This window comes from Urocitellus parryii, chromosome 2, assembly GCF_045843805.1.
Source record: "Urocitellus parryii isolate mUroPar1 chromosome 2, mUroPar1.hap1, whole genome shotgun sequence".
Lineage (NCBI taxonomy): Eukaryota > Metazoa > Chordata > Mammalia > Rodentia > Sciuridae > Urocitellus > Urocitellus parryii.
Genome location: NC_135532.1, coordinates 96,259,568 through 96,281,695, shown reverse-complemented (window position 1 = coordinate 96,281,695; position 22,128 = coordinate 96,259,568). Strand labels below are relative to the sequence as shown.

General features: G+C 36.0%; 1 protein-coding gene across 3 annotated transcripts in view; it reads left to right on the top strand.

Moving 5' to 3' along the window:
• Mrpl3 (mitochondrial ribosomal protein L3) overlaps nucleotides 1-22,128 on the top strand; it is a 53,433-nt gene that overhangs the window by 17,974 nt on the left and 13,331 nt on the right. For all 3 annotated transcript variants that reach the window (XM_077795271.1, XM_077795272.1, XM_077795270.1), the window contains exons 7-8: nucleotides 11,965-12,073; nucleotides 19,575-19,652. In XM_077795271.1, coding sequence (XP_077651397.1) covers nucleotides 11,965-12,073; nucleotides 19,575-19,652 — 187 coding nt within the window. The remainder of the gene's footprint in view (nucleotides 1-11,964; nucleotides 12,074-19,574; nucleotides 19,653-22,128) is intronic.

Genomic DNA, 22,128 nt, shown 5'->3' with positions numbered 1-22,128 from the left:
CTCTCATTGTTGGTTTTCAATGTTATTTTCCATTTCCTCTTCCTGTAATGTTTTGCCAAGGATTTTTTGAAGAGATGGTTTTCTAGCTGCGAATTCTTTTAACTTTTTTTTATTGTGGAAGGTTGTAATTTCATCTTCTATCCTGAAGCTTAATTTCGCCGGATACACGATTCTTGGTTGGAGCCCATTTTCTTTCAGTGTTTGAAACATGTTATTCCAGGATCTTCTAGCTTTCAGAGTCTGTGTTGAGAGATCAGCTGTTATCCTGATTGGTTTACCCCTAAATGTAATCTGCTTCCTTTCTCTTGTAGCTTTTAAAATTCTCTCCTTATTCTGTATGTTGGACATCTTCATTTTAATGTGTCTAGGTGTGGATCTCTTATGATTTTGCACATTCGGCGTCCTGTAGGCTTCTAGGATTTGGGATTCTGTCTCATTCTTCAAGTCTGGGAATTTTTCTCGTATTATTTCACTGAATAGACTGTTTATTCCTTTGGTATGGAGCTCTGTGCCTTCCTGTATCCCAATGGCTCTTAAATTTGGTCTTTTGATATTGTCCCATAATTCTTGGATGTTCTGCTCATGGTTTCTTAGCAGACTTGCTGAGCTGTCTATGTTCTTTTCCAGTTGAAATTCTTTGTCTTCATTGTCTGATGTTCTCTCTTCTAAGTGATCTACTCTGCTGGTAGTATTCTCAATTGAGTTTTTAAGTTGGTTTATTGTTTCCTGCATTTCTAGAATTTCTATTTGTTTGTTTTTTATTACCTCTATCTCCCTGTGAAATTGATCTTTTACTTCCTGGATTTGTTTGTCAATGTGATCTTTCATTGTCTGATTTTGCTGTCTCATGTCTTCCTTGAGACTCCAGATCATCTGAAGCATATATATCCTGAACTCTTTATCTGACATTCCATCTGTTGCAGCTATTACCTCTTCTAAAGTTGAGTTGACCTGCATTGCTTGTGGTCCTTTCTTTCCTTGTCTTTTCATACTGCTTGCGATTCTTTCTGCTGGGTGCAACTGTTGTGTTTTTGAAATTTACCCCCTATTTATTTATATTGCTCTTGTATAGTTGGGAAGTCTCCCTTGCAGGGCTGGTAGTGGCTGTGCTCCTCCTCTAATTATGGTGGTCTGTCTACCACGCTGATCGGTCGCAGGTCTGCCCCCCCTGCGGGCACGGGTGGTGGCTCTGCTCTGCCCCCACTCCAATTGTGGTAACGTAACTACCACGCCCTGGGGTCGTTGGTCCTGATCTGGATGTGGGTGGCGGCTCTGCTGGGTCCCCACTCCAATTGGTGTGACTTGTCTACCACACTGGCAGACCTCTAGGCCGGTGGGTCGCAGTTCTGCACAGCTCCCACTCCCAAAGGGGGTACCTGACTACCCCTCCAACGGGTCGCTGAGCCCCCTCCGGACCCAGGCGGCGACCCTGCTCCACCCCCACTCCAACCAGTGTGATGCGACTGCCTCGGTGTTACGTGTCCACCACGCTGGCAAGCAACCTGGCCTGTCTTGCCAGTGGGCGGCAGGTCTGCCTGCCCTGCTTGCTCAGATGGCAGCTCTGCACAGCCCCTACTCCAAATGAGGTTACTTGACTACCGCGCCGCGGGGTCGCTGGTCCTATTCTAGGCATGGGCGGCTACTCTCTTCACCCCCAGCTGCATTTGGGGTGTCATGATATCACGCCGGCGGGTCACTTGGCCTGCTCTGGGCGCAGGTGGAAGCTCCACTCTGCCCCACAGCACCCAGCAGGACCCTGATTGAGAAGCAGTCACCGCCGGTTCCCTAGCCTTGGGCCAAAGCAGCTTAGGTAGCCAGAACCCCGCCTCTCCTATCCCGACGCACTCTCCGCTGGGAGCTGGCTCCAGTGAGCGAGTGACCCCCGCGGGTTCCCCAGCCCCAGGCCAAAACTGCTCCGGGAGTCAGAACCCAGTCGCCCCAAGCTCAGCGCACGCTCCACTTGGAGCTGGCCTCCACCGGCAGTCTCCGCAGTTTCCTCAGACCTGGGCCAGGTTAGCCCCGGGAACCAGAATCCAGCTGCTCAGTGCCTTGCCAGGCACGAGCCTCTAGGAGTATTCTCCACAAGATCCCCAGACCCGAGCCTGAGCAAGAAATATGTCTGCTAGACGCAGGCAAATACCAGCCTGAAATCACCTGTTCCATAGCTGAATGAGCTGAGATCAGTAGAACATGGGCCGAAATGGCGGCTGCTGTCCTCCTCTGTGGTCCGACCGGTGTCTGGAACCAAACTGGGCCGCTTCTCTCCTCTGACTCAAAGCCGGAACTCAGCACTAAGGGCTGCTAATGTACCACTGGCGGGAGCCCCCCGAATCCGTATCGCTGCTCCCCCGCTCCGGCACCTTGCGGCTCCCCAGCGCGCGCCGTGGGGCGATCGCCTGTCAGGCTATGTGACCCTCCGTACTGAGAAATGGAGCTCTCACAGCCGGCCTTCGCACGATGGAAATCTCTTTAGTTAATTTATTTATTTATATTTTATGGTAGTGGGATTGAACATAGTGGTTAAATACTTAAATACATCTCCAACCCTTATTTTTTTGAGACAGGCTCTCCTTGAGTTGTCAAGAAGGCTGGCCTCCAAGTTATCCTCCTCCTATCTCAGCCTCCTGAGTCACTTGAATTATAAGCATGCACTACCACACCTGGTTAGAGTATTTTACCTTTTTTGTTGGGGGGGGGTACTGAGGATTGAACTCAGGAATACTAATCCACTAAGCCATAATCCAGCCCCTTTTATTTTGATACAGAATTTTGCTAAATTACTAGACTAGCATTGAAATTATAATCCTCTTGCCTTGGTCTCCCCAGTTACTAGGATTACAGACAGGTGCTACTACTCCTGGCGTAGATTATTTTACTTTTTTAATTCAGATTTATTGTATAAAATACATCATAGTAATTCTTTTTTTTTTATTGGTTATTCAAAACATTACAAAGATTTTAGTTTTTGCTTTTATACCAGAAATAGTTTTTCACCTAAAGGATCAGAAAATACAGATTGAGTTTTGATTGTATGGGAAAAGATTTTTACATCTAATGTGTAAAACCACCTAGCAGAATAGTTTTACAGTTTTATGATACTGTTAGTAGATAATAAAGCCCAGTCTTTGCACTATGACTGTCATATATAATTCATACTTAGTGAAATTTTTAAATTCACATGTACAATGATGTCTGTCCTCTGTCCCCCACTTCACTATACTTTTAATGTTTATTTTCTTTTTCTGTAATAGTAATAATATATTTTCATTGTACCTTGAGAAACAAGATTAGAACACAAATATAAATATATTTGTATTCTAATAGATAATGGTTTGGAGTCTTCATATTCTACCCTTTTTTGTTTGTTTGTTTGTTTTTTAAATCTCAATTTCGAGGTCGCAATAGCTGCAGATAGTGAACAATGGAATAAGCCTGGGCTAATTGGAATAATCCATGTATTTTCAGATATAATCTTACTTTTTTTTTTTTTTGCTACCAGAGATTAAACCCAGAGGTGTTTAACCATTGAGCCACATTCCCTGCCCTTGTTATATTTCAGACACAGGCTCTCACTGAGTTACTTAGGGCCTTACTAAGTTGCTGAGGCTGACTTTGAACTCACAATCCTCCTGCCTCAGCCTCCCACGTTGCTGGGATTACAGACATGTGCCACTGCACTTGGGTATAATCTTACTATTTTAAAGGGGTTGGTGCCCTCTAAATTCCCATTGCTCTTTGATATCAAAATAGAAAAATAGTTATTCATCTTGGTAATGTTCTCCTTTGTAGTAAAAATTAAGGAGAATTGGGTAGGGGTGATTAACTGATTAATAGCACAACTCTGCACATTTATTGAGATTCACTTAGTTTGGGCTTTTTCATTAAAATATCAAAATGTATAAAGAAGTATTGTTACCTTCAAATCCTTAAAGGTAGTTAAAAAGTCAGGTGACTTCTTAAAAGTAAAACTCCCTAGGCTTTGTGCAGCAAGGCTTCCTACATACCATTAGAAACCCTCCTGACTGGCTGGTTTTTCTGACTGGTAGATGTTTGCTGAGAACTCTGAATGGGAAAAATAAAGTATGTGCTGCCTTCATTGTATAATTACTGACTGGTTCTATCCATTTTTAGTTTTATTTCATTTTTAATAAATAATGTTATTCACTAGCCACTTAGAGCAGTAAGTCTATAAACATATGAGGAACAATTTTCAAATTAAGGGATTAGATTTTAGAGAGACAGTCTCTTTGAAATAAATTCCCTCTTCAGTCAAAGTGAATGTGTGTTTTGAGATAAAGCTAGAGTTTGGAGAGTAATGTTTTAAAGTGACATTTTGTTGTCACTTAAAATTTTTTTATAGTAAGTATCTATAATTGCTTTCCTATTTAACTCTCCCCTCAAGGTCAACAAAATAAAGACCTTATAAGTAAGAGGCAATCTAGAGTGGTAGCTAAAAGAATTGGCCCATCAGTAACTGTGTGACCTAGACAGCTTTCTTCACTCTTTATAACTACATCTTTAACATAAGGCTAATGATAGCACCTATTTCACAATCTTGTTGTAAAGTCTGATTGAGATTATGCATGGAAAGCTCTTGGTTCAAGGCCTGACACATAAAAAAATGCTCAGGATTATTGGCCACTGTCACTATTGTTGGTATCACTGGTTTTTAATTTAGGGAGAATGGGGTAGGGGTGATTAACTGATTAATAGCACACCTCTTTTAAGTTTTAAAAGGAAAGTCTTATGTGTTCTCAATAGGAAATACATTTTTAATTAAGAGAAAACATGAAAGCATTAGGACTTAAATTCTGGAGTTTTCTAATACATCAAGATATTACCTTCTCACTTTATAGACTGTCTTTTACGTAGCAGTATAATAACTTTACAAAATACTAGGTGATTTTAAAATTACACACCATCTATTACATACAGCATTTTTAGAGTAATGAGGATACCCTTTAAATGGCTTCATGTTGCTGGGATATATTTATATTTGTGTTCTAATCTTGTTTCTCAGGAGACACTGTGACCTGGGTTGAAAGCCTGACCAAATGCTCCTGTTGCCAGGGATTTGACCTTGGGCAAGTGGTTTAACTTCACTAGATTTAGATTTCATTGTTTCTAAGGTTTCTTTCAGTTCTAAAAATCTATTTCCAAAAAATAATCCCTCAGTTTTCCAAGTCACATACCCCATCTTTATCTATTATTAATGAAGAGATAATATAAGACAGTAGTTTCATAGCATGAGACAATATTGTTTTCTATGCTCTATGGCTGAACATCTTCAGAAAACTTTTGTCCTTTCATGATATTGAGGAATTGGTTATTCAATATTTTTTTCTTTTTCTTTTTTGAGAAAAGCAGACTTCACTCAGGACAGCACATGTTATGTTCTGAATTTATTTAGGACAGCCAGGAAATCAAAGGAATCACTGCATGTTTGGCCCTTTGTACTATCAGATGAGCAGTTATGATGTCAGAAAACCTATAGGCAGTGTACTCGAAGCAGACTCTGGTTGACAAAAATGTTCCCCTATTTGATGGGAGATTTGTGGTTTAGGGACAGAAACCAAATACTTGCATTTCAAGTCATTCTGTCACAAACTTCTCCTAAAAAGTTAAGCCACAGAAATATATCCATGCCCCCCCCCCTTTTAATATTTATTTTCTAGTTTTTAGGTGGGCACAATATCTTCATTTTTATTTTTATGTGGTGTTGAGGATCAAACCCAGCGCCCCACTGCCAGGCGAGCGCTTGAGCCACATCCCCAGCCCCCTCCATGCCCCCTTCTAACTATATGTGAAAGGAACACAAAGCAAATGGAAAATTTCACCATGTCTAACTTGTAGATTCAGGAGCTGTTCATCACTGATCAAATAGATTTACACAGCAATTGTGAAATAAGAATTGTATTGTAGAAATAAGACTCTTGGACTTTACAGGAATTTTTGGTAGAGACAACAATATCTTTGAAAGGCATGGATGAAATTAAATAGGTAACATATAAGTATGTTATTAAATGAGAAGTTACTACTGTCAAAGATAAAATGCTGCTGGGCAAGGTGGTACATGTCTGTAATCCTAGTAACTCCATAGGCTAAGACGGGAGGATCACAAGTTCGAGGCCATCCTTAGCAATTTAACAAGGACATAAGCAACTTAACAGGACCCTGTCTCTATAAGTAAAATAATAATAATAATAATAGAAATAATAAAAGTAAAAATAGAAATTAACAACATAAAAAGGCGAAAAAGGAGCTGGGGATGTGGCTCAAGCGGTATGCGAGTGGCCGGGGTTTGATCCTCAGCACCACAGACAAACAAAGATGTTGTGTCTGCCGAAAACTAAAAAATAAATATTAAAATTCTCTCTCTCTCTCTCTCTCTCTCTCTCTCTCTCTCTCTCTCAAAAAAAAAAAAAAAAGGGCAAAAAAAATTTAAAAAGAAAATTGGGGATATAGTTCACTGGTAAAGTGCTCCTAGGTTCAATCCCCAGTACTCCTCCCCCACCCCGCCCCAAAAAAAGAAAAAACAAAAGATAAAATATTCAGGAGCTAGAAGCTAATCCTGAGAAAGATAAGGGAATTAGCTACTTTTATGTACATGTAATTTATTTTGGCAAAAACGGTCCTGTTTTGTTTATTGGCTTTTGTTATTTTGAAACCAAAAGCATTTGAACAGTTTGAATTTAAAACATAACAAAGTAATTAAGTCATATTCTATAAGAAATTCTCTTGATACTGGTTTAGACATTTTGCTTTTATATTCAGCAGTACTTTTTCATAGTTAAATGTCATCATTAATCTATTATTGGTGGTTCATCGTAAATAAAAAGAGCCCAGTATTGATTTTGTCTGTGAACTGAGTGAGCCTCCATTTCCCCATCTTTAGACATAACATAGAGAAGCTAATGTTAACTAGAGGTTTCTTCACTTTCCCACCCCCACTTCTGCTTTTATTGGTTAAATATAAAAATATAACCTGATTTAAGGGCATCCTTAAGAGAGGGTAGGAATCCTCTCCATTTAATACTCAGAGATTATGTACAAGTCATTTAAACTTCTTAGCGCACGAGTCAACCATTTGGAAATAGTTCTGATTGAAAAATAATATACTTGCATTATGGATTTTTATTTTTTTAAATGAAGAGCAAGTATTTTTGCAAATGATGTTAAACTTTCTGTGGTTTTTACATGGCAATAATAGACAACATAGTAGGAAGTGTATGTGAGGCCAGACAGAGGTAATTGAATAAACAAAGGCATGAAAAGAATGGCATATTTAGAGATTCATGGAATAGTCTACTATGACTAGGATTTGTGGTAGGCAAAAGGTAAGTTGGGCTCAATTGGATCATAGTTGAGTTTACTTGTTTTATGTTGTTGTTATTGTTGTTATTTTTCATGCTATATTATAATTGGGATGGAGCCTAGGACATTACCACTGAACAACCTCTCTGGACTTTTTTTTTTTTCCTTCCAGTACTGGGGATTGAACCCAGGCTTGCTCTTCCCTGAGCAAAACTTCCCAATACTTTTTTTTTTTTTTTTTTTTTTTTGAGATAGGGTCTCACTGAGTTGCCCAGGCTGGCCTCAACTCATGATGCAGTGAAAGGTATTGTCCCACAAAATAAAGCAACATGTTGGGTTTGTGTTAAAACCTGTGTGTTTGCTGTTGGCATGTGGGCATTTGTCACAATATGGCAAGGGAATAAAATTTTCTTAGTATGATTTCTAGAGATTTATACTCTGCATTGGGAAACATTAAATTATGCATTCCCTTCTGGAAGATTCTTACAGTCATACACTTAAGGCATTTCTCCCTTTTACTTCATTCCATGTTTTTAAACCAAAAGACATGCCCTTTATACAACATTTGGAGACTATAGAACAAAAGAAAGGAAACTAATCTTCTTTCTTTCCATGAGAGAACTAGCCAGTGACAAATTTTATGCTAACTTCTCTAGGCTGGAAATAGGAATAAATAATGCCCAATCTTTGCCCTCTATGTATTTAAAGTGTAGTAAGGAGAAATGACCTAAGAAGCAAGGGCAATAAAATCTCCTTAATTAAATACTTCTGATATTTTAAATTAATTTTTGGTTTAACAAGTATAATTGATTTAAAATACACTTTAAATATTTTGCCCATCTTCAGTTAAGTCTCACCAAAGTTGGGATTTCTAACATTGTGTTCATTTAAATCTGAGTTTTTTATTCATTTAGTTTATTTCTGCAGCCATTAATTTAAATTGGTAAAGAGTAAGGAAGATAAAGTATGTGTTATGTGTAATTTTCATTAAAATGAAGAGTTTATTCTATATAATTTCCTCTTATATATAGTTTTGTATAACGATGAGGGTCTCCTTCCATTTCCATGCAATTTCCCTTCTCTCTCCCTTTCCCTCCCACCTCTCATCCCTGTTTAATGTTAATCTTCTTCTCATGCTCTTACTCCCTGCTCTGTTCTTAGTTGCTCTCCTTATATCAGAGATGACATTTGGCATTTGTTTTTTAGGGATTGGCTAGCTTCACTTAGCATAATCTGCACTAGTGCCATCCATTTCCCTGCAAATGCCAAGATTTTATCATTTTTTAGTGCTGCCTAATACTCCATTGTGTATAAATGCCACATTTTTTTTATCTGTTCATCTATTGAAGAGCATCTGGGTTGATTCCACAGTCTAGCTATTGTGAATTGTGCTGCTGTGAACATTGATGTAGCAGTGTCCCTATAGTACACTCTTTTAAGGTCTTTAGGGAATAGTCCGAGAAGGGGATAGCTGGGTCAAATGGTGGTTCCATTCCCAGCTTTCCCAGGAATCTCCATACTACTTTCCAAATTGGCCGCACCAATTTGCAGTCTCACCAGCAATGTACAAGTGTATCCTTTTCCCCACATCCTCGCCAGCACTTGTTGTTTGACTTCATAATGGCTGCCAATCTTACTGGAGTGAGATGGTATCTTAGGGTGGTTTTGATTTGCATTTCTCTGACTGCTAGAGATGGTGAGCATTTTTTCAAGTACTTGTTGATTGTTTGTATGTCCTCCTCTGAGAAATGTCTGTTCAGGTCCTTGGCCCATTTATTGATTGGGTTATTTGTTTTCTTATTGTTTAATTTTTTGAAGAGGAAGTGAGGGGATAGTGGGGAAAAAAAACAAGGGAGAGAAATGAAGTACAGTAGATGGGGTAGAGAGAGAAGATGGGAGGGAAGGGAGGGGAGGGGGGATAGTGGAGGATAGGAAAGGCAGCAGAATACAACAGACACTAGTATGGCAATATGTAAAAACATGGATGTGTAACCGATGTGATTCTGCAATCTGTATATGGGGGAAAAATGGGAGTTCATAACCCACTTGAATCAAATATATGAAATATGATATGTCAAGAGCTATGTAATGTTTTGAACAATTAATAATAAAAAAAGAGTTTATTCTATATGAACTGAAAATGTTATACTTGAAATGTGCCTGGGAGTACTAAGTATAGCTTACTTCATTTCTTGCTTCTATTTTATTTTTGTTGTTGGATGATAATTGAGAGAAGTAAAAATATAGATACCTGTACCACCCATGGAGCAACAGGTGCACTCTATTCTCCTTAAACTGAATTAAACCAGTAATTTGTCATGTCATTTGTGTTTTGTCCTTTTGTTTAAAGGTTATTTACTGAAGAGATTCCCATTATACACAGTATAACTACATGATGTATTCTAGAACTAGATTGAAAAACAATCTGTAATTAGCAGACAGATAATTAGTACTTTAAGGATACCACTTTTATTTTGTAGTCATTTACTCTTAAAATGAGCTCAGTTTCTTCTGTAATTTACCTGGCATATATTTTATTTCATTCACATTATCTTTTTAAGAGATAACCAGTTTGAGAACTCAGAACTAGAAAACTTTCTAGCAAAAATGACCAGGGTTCAAATGTGACATTTTTAAAAAATATTCATTTTAGAGTGGTATTACTGGTCCCTCTCTCCAGTTTTTTCTTTTAAGTGTTACTTGCCAAATGATAGCATGAGTCCATTGACTCTTAGTTTTTGTTGTTGTTTTTGTTTTTAATTGCAAGTACTTTATTTTTCATGTGTGTTCTAAAATTCATTATTAAACAGAAATATTTGTTAAATTTCTGAAGCATAATTTCAGTAAAGAAATTATTTTCTTACATGTTAATCTCTATAAAATTATATAGTTTTTTAGTGAATATCTATTTTTAGGTCTTTAAATGAGGAATAAGCATTATTTTGATTTTTTGAGGTAAAAAAAGAGTATGTGCATAGCTTCAAAGTATGTTCAGTTGATTGATATAAAGAAAGTGGTATAAGCTACATTCATAAACAGCCAACTTTTGATGTGTTATTTGATAATGTCTATCTGTTAGGTTCTACACATAATTTATAATTGTTTTTATGTTGAATTCTTGATATATCTAAAGCAGACTGTTTTATTCATATAGGCTTTCTCTTCAGTCCATCCTCTCTGATAAGTCTGTGTTAACAAATGTATAGCATGGCTTGGTTTTCATAATCTTTTTCTTTTGGTCCTTTTTGTAATTGGCCTGTAATCATAGCTAACTTCATTGAGATTAAAGAATGCTGCATTAAAAATATATTGACATATTAATCTAATGAAAGGTGGGGAAAAAACCTTCATCTTAGGAGTATGTAAAAACATTTCTGGTACAATCTTATAATTCCTCCTGGCTTTTGCATTGTATCATTTGTATTGATGCATTTGACATTCAAAGACACACTTTAATAATTCTTGAATCTAAGTATTGCCTACTCTCTACCTACATCTTATACTGTTTCTCTAGCCAACAGAATTTGAAAATAAAATAATTTCATTTAAAAATGAGTTTTTATTTTAAAAAGAAATTTTGGGTGCTGGGGCTATAGCTCAGTGGCAGAGTGCTTGCACATGTGAGGCACTGGGTTCGATCCTAAATAAATAAAAGCCAGATGTCCATCTACAACTATAAAAAAATTTTTTTTTAAAATTTTGTTCTCTGAATTTCTCCATTGGTTTCCCGTTTAACCTTGAGAGCAAGAACCTTAGCATTTAGAGCATTTTAATTGTTTTATTTAGTGCTTTATTATAATAATTATATTTTGCTATCTAATATGTAACCTTTATAAAACGTAATAGCTTAAAATAATAAACATTACCTCATAGTTTCTGTGGTCAGAAAGCCTGGTACAGCTTATCTTGGTGTCTGGTTCATGGTCTTTCACAAAGCTGCAATCAAGGAGTTAGCCAGGGCAGTCGTCATCTCAGGGTTTGACTCAGGGAGAATCTGCCTCCAAGTTTACTAACATGGTAGTTGGCAAGTCTTGGGACCTCAGTTATTGACTGGTCCTCAGTTATATGCTAGTCCCATGTCTCATATGATAGCAGTTGGGTTCCTTCATCTTAGCAAGCAAGAGAATACCAAGATGAAAGCAATAGTCTCTTTGTAACCAAATCTCAAAAGTGACTTCTCATTGCTGTAGCCATATTTTGTTCATTAGAAATGAGTCCCTAGACCCACCCAGACTCACAGGAAGAGAATTAAGTGAGGGCTTGAGTACCAGGAGATGGGCAATCTTTAGGGTTCATCTTAATGGCTGCTTACCATGTGTGTAATATAGTACTTTGGAACTTCTAGAACTTTATCACTTTTACTGTATCATCTTCACAAGATTATGATAGTAAAAAATTTTGTTCAGATAAAAGTTGATGTGCTTATCTTGCTATCTCATAATCTTGAATTAATCATTTTGTATAGAATTAGACTCGAGGAGGAGGTAAAACTCTGACAGAGAATGTTCATTTGCAGTTTTGCTTGAATAGCCTTTTCTAGTTATTTAGATAAGAAGCTTTGTTCAAACTTTAAGGTACTATCAAGAAAGTATACAATTGGGAATTTTTACACTCTATTCTTATGTAAATTCTAACGTTTGTTTTGTTCAGTATTGGTAAAGGTTTTCAAGGTGTCATGAAAAGATGGGGATTTAAAGGCCAGCCTGCCTCTCATGGTCAAACGAAAACCCATAGGCGACCTGGAGCTATTTCAACTGGTGTAAGTATAGAGTGATGCTCTTTTTAATGCTGTTGCCTTTTGTACCTGTTGTGCTCAATCTTTGCTTTAGATCAAGTTACATAATTTTAATCTGACTCCAGGTGGAGTTACCTTTTTGTGGGACACCTTTTTGTGGATCGTAGACTCAGTCATTTTCCAGAGCTATAGTTTTGTTCTACATATTCCTAGTACCTTCCTCCCTACTTTCCCATTCCCTTCTCTGTGTTTTGTATGAGACATTGAAGCCATCTACAAAAATAAGACATCTTTCTAGCTGGCCTCACGGCTTCCTCCACACATTCATTTTCCCTTAAAGAAAACAGTTGGGAAAGATTGTCAAGGAAAATACCATGGTAAAGAGAAAATAAGTAATAAGAGATATGATATGGAGAAAAGACCCTTTATGTTGCTAATTTAATCTTACTCTCCAAGTGGTGTAACATAAAGTGCCTAAAGAGATTTTGTTCTTTGGAGCCCTAGGGTAATGCAAGGTCAGCCACTAAATGTTGGTAATGTATTCTATTTCTTTCAAAATAAGAGGAATACAGATTAAAGCTACTCTGAGATACTATGTTCTCACCTAGCAGATTGTATTATCAAGCTGCTTAATTTTTGTCATATTGTCTAATGAAGGGTGTTAAAATATGTTAGCAAAAATGTAAGAAAACAGACACTCTCATACATCCCTGATGGGAATACAAAATAGTACAGCCCTTAGGAAGGAAAATGTGACAATATTTAATAAAACAACATAGGCATTTATGCTTGTCAAAGCAATCCTACTTCTAGGGTTTATATTTTTGCAAAAAGAAGGGCCAGGAAGATAAACTGGAAACTAAGGTATTGCTTACCTACAAGGGATGGATAGAAATAGTGTGGAAGGGCCTAAGAGTGCAGGAATGACACTATATTGGGTAGACTTTTCAGTTATACTTTTTACTTCTGAAAACATATTGTTGTTTTACATTTTCAAAATAAAAACAATGATAAGAGGGGAAATAGAAAATGGAATATAATTAGAAAATGAACTTAAGTGTTTCAGATGAATAATAACTACACTGAAGAGGGAGGGGGAAAACCCTAATAACTCAAGTAACTTTTAAACACAGTAGTTTAGTATACACCTGTAGTATATAATTTTAAATTGTACTCTGTACAAATATTAAATTCTAGTTAGGCTTGTTTTTTGCTATGGTATCAGCAGGTCTGAAGTAATTTTCTGTGAATTGGATGATTGAGAAGTTAAGTAAACATTGATATATGGGAGCCAGGTTTTTAACAGTATATTAAGGGAGGTCATTAAGCCATGAAATGGGGGAAGTTAGAATGAACTCTGTAGTGTTGAATTTTAATTATTGGTATCTTTATGTAATTTATTCACTCTGTGTGTAAATAAAAAGAAATAGATGTAAGTGTGAGTATGTTATTTATATCTTAGCTCTGACTGCTAGAAAGACCTGAAAGCAAAAATATTCCATTGCAATGAACATACCTAGGGTTCAGATCTTGATTTCTAAAGACTATTCCCCACTGAAAAGAATTCCTTGAATAATTGGCTTATTTAATAATACATGGGACTGGAAGACACAAAACAAACTCAACACATCTTATCCAAGAAAACGAGGAAGTGCTTAAACAATGACAGACACACAGAAAGAACATAGAAGCCAGCCTAAACAGGCTGAAACAGATTGGGCTTAAAATTTAAAAATTATAGTAAAAGAATTCATCAAATAAAATTAGAGTTCATGAGTCCACACTATAATAATCAACTGAATGAATAGGTGAATAAATGATAGGATAAAGGGGGAATGCTCTTCCTTATAGTATAATGCCATTTAACATAGAAGGAATGATAGATTTAGAGTGTCACTGTTTGGCAGTCATTATAGAAATAAATGATTCAGCCCAACATTTATAGATGCTGAAACAAATGGTAAACAAATTGATGGGTACTAGATATATACATAGTCTGAAAACTAATAACCTTGGAAGGGATTAACCTACATAACACATTTTTATCTAGGTAATCAGTTATACATCACCAGTAGTTAGATAAACCAGCATAATGTACCCCCTGATAAGGTTCCCAGAAATGAAAACACCATCATTTGATTCCTACCAAAATGTATCTGCCTGAATCTGATCATTGGAAAACATCAGACAAACCCAAAGTGAGCAATACTCTACAAAATATAATTGGTTTGTAACCTTCAACAATGTTCAAGGTCATGAAAGACAAGGAAAGACTGAGGAGCTATTCCAGATTTAAGGAGGCTAGAGACAGAACAACTAAGTGCAATTTGTAACTGCAAAGTGGATCTTGAACTCGGAAAACAATAGCTTATAAACAATATTATTGAGCCAGGCACAGCGGAACATGCCTATAATTCCAGCTCTCAGGAGTCTGAGGCCACAAGAATTAATGAGTTCAAAGCCAAATCTAGGCAACATAGTGAAACACTGTCTCAGAGACCTGAAAGACAAAGAGAAAGAGAAAGAATATTATTGGAACAGACGGCAAAATTATAATAGATATGATAATAGTGTTTAATTTTCTGAGTTTTATAATTGTACTGTGGTTACATAAGAGAATATCCTTGTTCTTAGGAAATACTTATAAATAAACAAGCATAATGTTTGCCACCTAATTTCAAATGACCTAGGGAAAGATGTAGAGAGAGTAGATAGTGTAAAGCAAGTGGGACAGCATAAACAAAAGGTAAATTAGGGTAAAGAGTATAAGAATTCTTAAAGAGTATAAGAATTTATGTTGCTGCTCTTTTTAAATTTAAATCATGAAATTATACATTATAAAAATTAGGTAGATCAAAGACAAATTTAAGAGCTAAAACTATAAAACATTTTTGAAAAAACAGGAGTAAATATTCATGCCCTAAGAGGCAAAAGCCTTAGATACAACACCATAATAACAAGGAGCAAAAGAAAATATATTACATTTCATCACCAAAATTTAAAACTACAAATGCATCAAGATATGAAAAGACAACTCACAGAATGGAAGAAAATATTTGTAAATCATGTATCTGATAAGACTTATATCCAAATATATAAGGAACTTTTACAACCAGTAGTCCAGAGGTAACCCAATTAAAAGATGGGCAAAGGATCTGAATAGACATTTTGTCAAAGAAGATTCATAATTGGCCAGTAAGCATGTAAAAAGATGCTCAGTATCTTTAATCATTAGGAAAATGTAAATCAAAACCACAATGAGATAACAACTTTCATGCCCTAGGATGGCTATAACTTAAAAGACCTATAATAACAAATGTTAGCATGGGATGTAGAGAAATTGCAACCCTCATATGTTGAATGCAGGAATATAAGATGATACCACCACTAAACTTTAAACATAGAGTTATTGTATGACCTAGTAATTATTTTTTTTTAATTGAAGCATTAGTTGTTCACAGTGGTTAGGTTCATTTTGACAAAATCATACATGAATGGAGTTTAATTTACTCCATTTTGGTCCTGATTCCCCACCCTTTCCCCTGCTCCTTTCTTTCCCCTGTTCCCCTTCCTCTACTCATTTTCCTTTCACTCATTTGCTTGTGTTTGTTTACAGCAAGTGAACCCAGGGGTGTTTAACCACTTGGCCACATTCCCAGTCCTTTTTGTGGTTTTTTTTTTTTTTTTTTTTAATTGTGAGACAAGATTTCACTAAATTGTTTACTGCCTCACTGTATTGCTGAGGCTGGCCTTGAACTTGGAATCCTTCTGGTTTAGCCTCCCTAGTCACTGGTATTATGGGTGTGCACTACCATGCCTGGCTCATTTATTTATTTGTGATTGATCCTTTCTATATATACATAAAGGTTGAATTCATTGTGGTAAATTTATTTATGCATATAACATAATTTTGTTCATTTCATTTCCCATTACCTCCCCTTTCCCGTCCCTCTTCCCTCCCTGTAGATATCCTTCTGCTACTCCACTGAAAATCCCTTTATGATATCCAATCCCCTCCCCTTTTTCCCTTATTTTGTCTGGCTCCCACTTAAGAGAGAAAACATTTGAGCCTTGATTTTGTAAGTCTGACTTATTTCATTTAGCATGATGTTCTTGTTCCATCCATGGCAAATACCATAATTTTGTTGTTCTTTATGGCTGAGTAAAGACTCATATATACCACATTTTCTTAATCCATTCACCTATGATGGGGATCTGGGCTGATTCCATAATTTGGTTATGGTGAAGAGTTCTGCTGTGTCTTATAGTATTCTGATTTTAGTTCTTTTGGATAAAAACCAAGGAGTGGGATAGCTGATTCATATGGTATTCCATTTCTTGTTTTTTGAGAGATCTCTACATTGTTTTCCAAAGTAGTTGAACTAATTTGCAATCCCACTAGCAATTTATGAATCTACCTTTTCCCCAACATTCTTACCAGGATTTATTATTATTTATATTCTATCATTGACTGGAATGAGATGAAATATTAGAGTAGTGTTGATTTGCATTTACTGGACTGCTAGAGATATCAACTTTATATATATATATATATATATATATAATTTATTTCTTGGCCATTTGTGTTTCTTTAAAAAAAAGATCTGTTCTTTTGCCCATTTATTGACTGGGTTTTTTGGGTTTTGGGTGTTAAGTTTTTTTTGAGTTCGTTATATGTTAAATGTTAATCCACTGTCAGAGAAATAGCTGGCAAAGATTTTCTTCCATTCTGTAGACTCTCTTCATGTTCTTGTTTCCTTTGCTGCGCAGAAGATTTTGATTTGATGGCATTCATTTATTTATCCTTGGTTTCATTTCTTGAGCTCTAGGGCTTTTAAAGAAGTCAGTACCTGGAGTGTTGATTTTTCTAGCAGAAGAAAACGTGTATCTATTCCATGAGATACTGAGAAGAAAGTAAATTCTGTTGTTTTAGGGCAAAATGTTCTATAGATGTCTGTTAGTTCCATTGATTTTATGTTTGGATGACCTCTCTATTGATGATAAGGATGTGTTGAAATCACCCTGAAATCATTGTATTGGGATCTATCCGGGATTTAACATCAAGAAGTACTTTATTTTATATATTAGGTACACTGACATTTTAGGCATATATATTTACTATCATTATATCTTCTTGTTGGATCATTCCTTTGTCTCTTCTGATTAATTTTTGGGGGGTGGAGGAGGGGGGTTGTGGCTCCATGGTAGAGCACTTGCCTAGCATGTGTGAGACACTGGGTTTGAGTCTCAGCACCACATAAGTAAAGACAAAGATATTGTATTCATCTACAACTAAAAATATTTAGAGGGAAAAAAAAAAACGGGCATTTAAACATTAAGCCACATCCTTTTTAGTTTTTATTTTGAGACAGGGTCTTGCTAAGTTGCTGAGGTTAAGCTCAAACTTAAGATCCTCCTGCCATAGCTTTCCAAGTCACTGGGATTATAGACATAATCAACATTTTTGATTAATTGTTTTTTATTGTAAAATTTGCCAGGTACAAGAATAGTTATACCTGCTTGTTTTCATACTCCATTTGCATGGAATATTTTTTGTATCCTTTTACTTTTACCTTGTGGGTGTTTTTGCCTATAAGTTGAGCCTCTTACAAAGAGCACATAATTAGATCTTGCTTTTTAATACATTTTGCTAATCTATGTATGTATATGTATGTATATATATATATATGGATTCAACCACTGAGCCACATCCCCAGCCCTATTTTGTATTTTATTTAGAAGCAGATTTACACCGAGTTGATTAGTTGCTTATTGTGACTGAGGCTGGCTTTGAATCCACAATCCTCCTCTCTCTGCTTCCCAAACCACTAGGATTCCAGGCATGCACCACTGCACAGGCTCTGTCTTTTAATGGGGGAAATTGAGACCATTTACATTCACAGTTGTTATGGATACATGTGTATTGTTTCTTGACATTTTGGTTTGTTTGCTAATTAATTAATTTGATTCATTTTGATAGTTGTTCTTCTAGTGATCTTCATCTCTTTGGGAGCTTTGGAGTTCATTTTTGTGTTCCTCTGTCTGTAGCATATCTTTGAGTATTCATTGGAATGCTGGCTTTGTGATGACCCAGAAATTCTACTCCTAAGTTTGTACTCAAAACATACACACTAAATTCATTTATGAATATTTAGAATATTAATATTCATAATAATACCCCCAGTCAAAACAGTTTAGATATTTATCTCTACAATAGAATATTATTTAGCAGTGGAATGAAGTGAAGCATTAATACATAGTGCAGCATGAATGAACCTTGAAAACATTATGTCAAGTTGAAAAAGACTACATCATTTATGATTCCACTTATATGAACTGTCCGACCTTGGCAAATCTATGAAGACAAAATTAGGTCAGTGATTGCAAAAAGCTATGGAGATTGCTGGGAATGGCCACAAATGAGTATGGGTTTTTGTTTTGGCTTGATGAAAATATTCTAAAATTGATTGTGGTAATATACAACTCTTTAAAAACATCAAATTGTTTAATTTAAAGGGGTGAAATGTGTGGTATGTGAATTATATCTTAACAAAGCTCTTTAAAAAATTAGGCATATAGAGGAACCTACTCTTATGACTGGAATGAGATATTTATCTTGAAATACTTGTACTGTTTATATACTTTCCTTAAGGATTAGCTAATAAATGACTTTGTAATCCTAAGATTTAGTAATGTTAAATACAGTGCTTATCAAACCATATATATGTAGAATACTTGGTCTATTATACTCAGAATTGTCTTTGGAGTTATGTTGGTTACATAGTAACCAACTCTGAAATTATGAGGAGTCACTTCTACTGGGAGTTTCACCTGTTCCTGTGAGTAGCTGACAGAATAGTGTTTAGTCTAAGAATTCATGTCATGAGAAACCTTCCATTTTAGCTGTAATTCAGATTTGTTTCCTTAGATGTATAATTATTAGCCATTATCAGAGACTGCGTGAAGTTGTTTGATTTATTTGAATCAAAGACAACTAAGACAAGCTATTCCAGTAACTAATTCTGACCTTGAAGCATTTGGGTAAGGAAAGTGACATCAAAAGCAAGGAGGAGTAGCACCATTCCAGCAGCAGTAGCGTGGATTAAGTCAGTTAATACAGAAGATTACCTGAAAACAGGCTACGCAGACTTTTTCTTCAGGTGGTGATTTGATATGTGTGTATTCTTTCTTTCTTTCTTTCTTCCTTCCTTCTTTCTTTCCTTCCTTCCTTCCTTCACCTTTACCTTTACCTTTACCTCTTAACCAGTATTAGGTCAGTTACTATTCTCTTACTGAGTTTGTATCCTAATTCTGTTTCTAAGTCCCTATTTATTTTGTTAGTCTAATCAAATTTGGAATGGAAATCCTCTAGTAGTAAGTACATTTCAATCTCAATTCTTTATTAGGCTTAGCAGAATAGGGGAAAAAAAAAAAACACTTAAAATTCCTAGTCTTAATTGATGTTACAATTTGACCAATACTGTTTGAAGTCAAGAGTTTTGAAAACTTTGGTTCTCTCATTTAGGATGTTGCCAGAGTCTGGCCTGGAACTAAAATGCCTGGACAAATGGGAAACATAGATAGGACATCATTTGGACTGAAAGTAAGTTTGTAAAATGGTTCTTTTAAAAATAAATTAGGTAAATGCAAAGGCATCAAAGTATGTATTTAATGTGTATTTATATACTGCTGTTCTAATAGGCTTTATGATAATTAAGAGATAGAAGATGCATGAGTTGAGTTGTATTGTGGGTAGTCATGGTAGTAATACTGGTAGTATTTATTTATTTTAACATCCAAGCCATAGACTATACAGTCATTAAGAAGGGAAAAAAATCAGTGATCTGCTATTTGACCTGGAAGATTTCACAAGATATTATATGAAAAAAAGGTAAGAATCAGAACATTAGGTTTAATACTCTATTTTTATAAAGAAATGAGCAGAAGCTTCCGATATGTACATATTGCTATGCTGTTATATAGTCACAGAGAAAAGTGGAGAGGTTGTATTCCAGATTGTCTGAGGTTATATGTCAGAAGTGTGGGTGGGCAGATGGTTTTGAGTAAGGAGAGAGGAGACAAATCAAAATTGAGTGGAAAAAAAAAAAAAACACTGCAAAAGGATTGCAAAAAGATACATTATATGTACTTATGTGTATGTGTGTATTTTAAAGAGGGGAAGTTATGTTTTCAACTAACTTGAAAAATGTATGTAATTGCTAAATGAAAATGAGTTGTACTATAATGAGTGCTGTGTCGTTTCATTTTTTATGTTAAAACAACTACTGTTTATATATGTATGCATATATATTTCAAAACATGGAAAGTACAGAGAAAATAAACACCCATAGAAACAGCACCCAAAGATAATTACTAACCAATACATGTTCTTCCAGTCTCTGTTCTACATACATCTTATATGTGATTTGTTTTCAAATTTTATATAACTAAATTGTACTAGGGTTCTCCTGAGAGAGATGGATGAATGAATGGTTAGATAGACTGATAGTTAGATAAATGATGTGATACATTCATAAAAGGATATTTGAGGGGAATTGCTCACATGATCATTGAGTCTGAAAAGTCCTACAACAGGTTAGCTGCAAGGTGGAACTCCTGGGATCCCTGTATCCTGGCTTAGTCCAAAAGCCTCCAAACCAGGGAACCCAGTGATGGAATTCTCAGTCGAGACAGAAAACCTGAGAATTGGGCAGGGAGATGTGAAGGGATGGTGGTGCTGCTGATATAAGTACTAGAGTCCAAGGTCCAGAGAGCCTAGAATTCTAATTAATATATAAGGCAATGTCCTGGCTGCGGGAGAGAAGAAATATTTTTCTTTGACTTTTTTTGTTTTGAAGGGGAGTAGGGTAGGCATGCAGCCATTTGGACAGTGCTCACCTACATTGGGCAAGGAATCTTCCATACTCAGTCCATGCACTTTCACACTAATCTCAGGAAATGTCCTCACAGATACACCCAAAAGTGATGCTTTTCTAGTTCTCATAGTAGTCCACAGTGACACCTAAAATTAACCATGAGATAAATCTAAGACTTTTTTACCCTTTTTTAACTTACCAAAGCCCATCAGTTTGTCACTTTGTGTGTGTGTATGTGTGTGTGTGTGTGAGATTTCATTTTCTTTAGTATTTAAAAAATATACTGAGCTATTGTTAAGTATCAGCTATGGGTAAAATTTTTATTTCTTCTCAAAATATTTTATTTTCTCAGTATCATTTCTTGACCATTCATTTGTGTAATTTGTTTTCTCTGTGTGAAGATTGTTTTGGTTTTTTGTTTTGTTTTGGGTTCTTTTTAGTTATATGTGACAAAAGAATATACTATGACAATTATAAAAGCATGGAATATAATTTGTTCTAATTCAGTCTCCAGTATTTTCCCTTTGCCTGCCTTCTTCTCGCCTCCTGTTCCCTTCCCTCTCCGATCTCTCTACTATTGAATTACAGTTGAGTTTTTGTTTTGTTTTGTTTTGTTTCATTAGTGTTTTGTGGATGTACAAGATGGTGAAATTCACTGTGGTATATTCATACGTGTACATAGGAAAGTTAGGTCAGAGTCATTCCACTGTCTTTTTCTATCCTATTCCTCCTTTCCTTTTATTCCCCTCTGTCTACTCCACTGATCTTACTTTTTTTTTTTAATCCCTCCCCCCTTATTTTGGATTAGCTTTTAGATATCAGAGAAAACATTCAACTTTTGACTTTTGGGGACTGGCTTACCACAAGAGTCTTCAGACCCATCCATTTACCAGTGAATGCCATAGTCATTATGAATATCTTTTTGAAGGCTACTGATCATCCCACTTATATTAGAAATTAGATCTAGTGAATTGTGAACTCCTAGTTTCGGGTTGCAACAAGCCAGTATTAACTAAGAAGAACCATTGAATTTTCATTTGGCTGTTCTTAATGGTTCCAACAGAGTGCATTGAGATATTTGAGTAGTCTTCATCATTCGGATTTCTTGTGTTTTGTTTTGTTTGGTTTGGTTTGGTACTGAAGATTTAACCAAGGGTGCATTACCACTACACTACATACCCAGCTTTTTGTTTTTTATTTTGA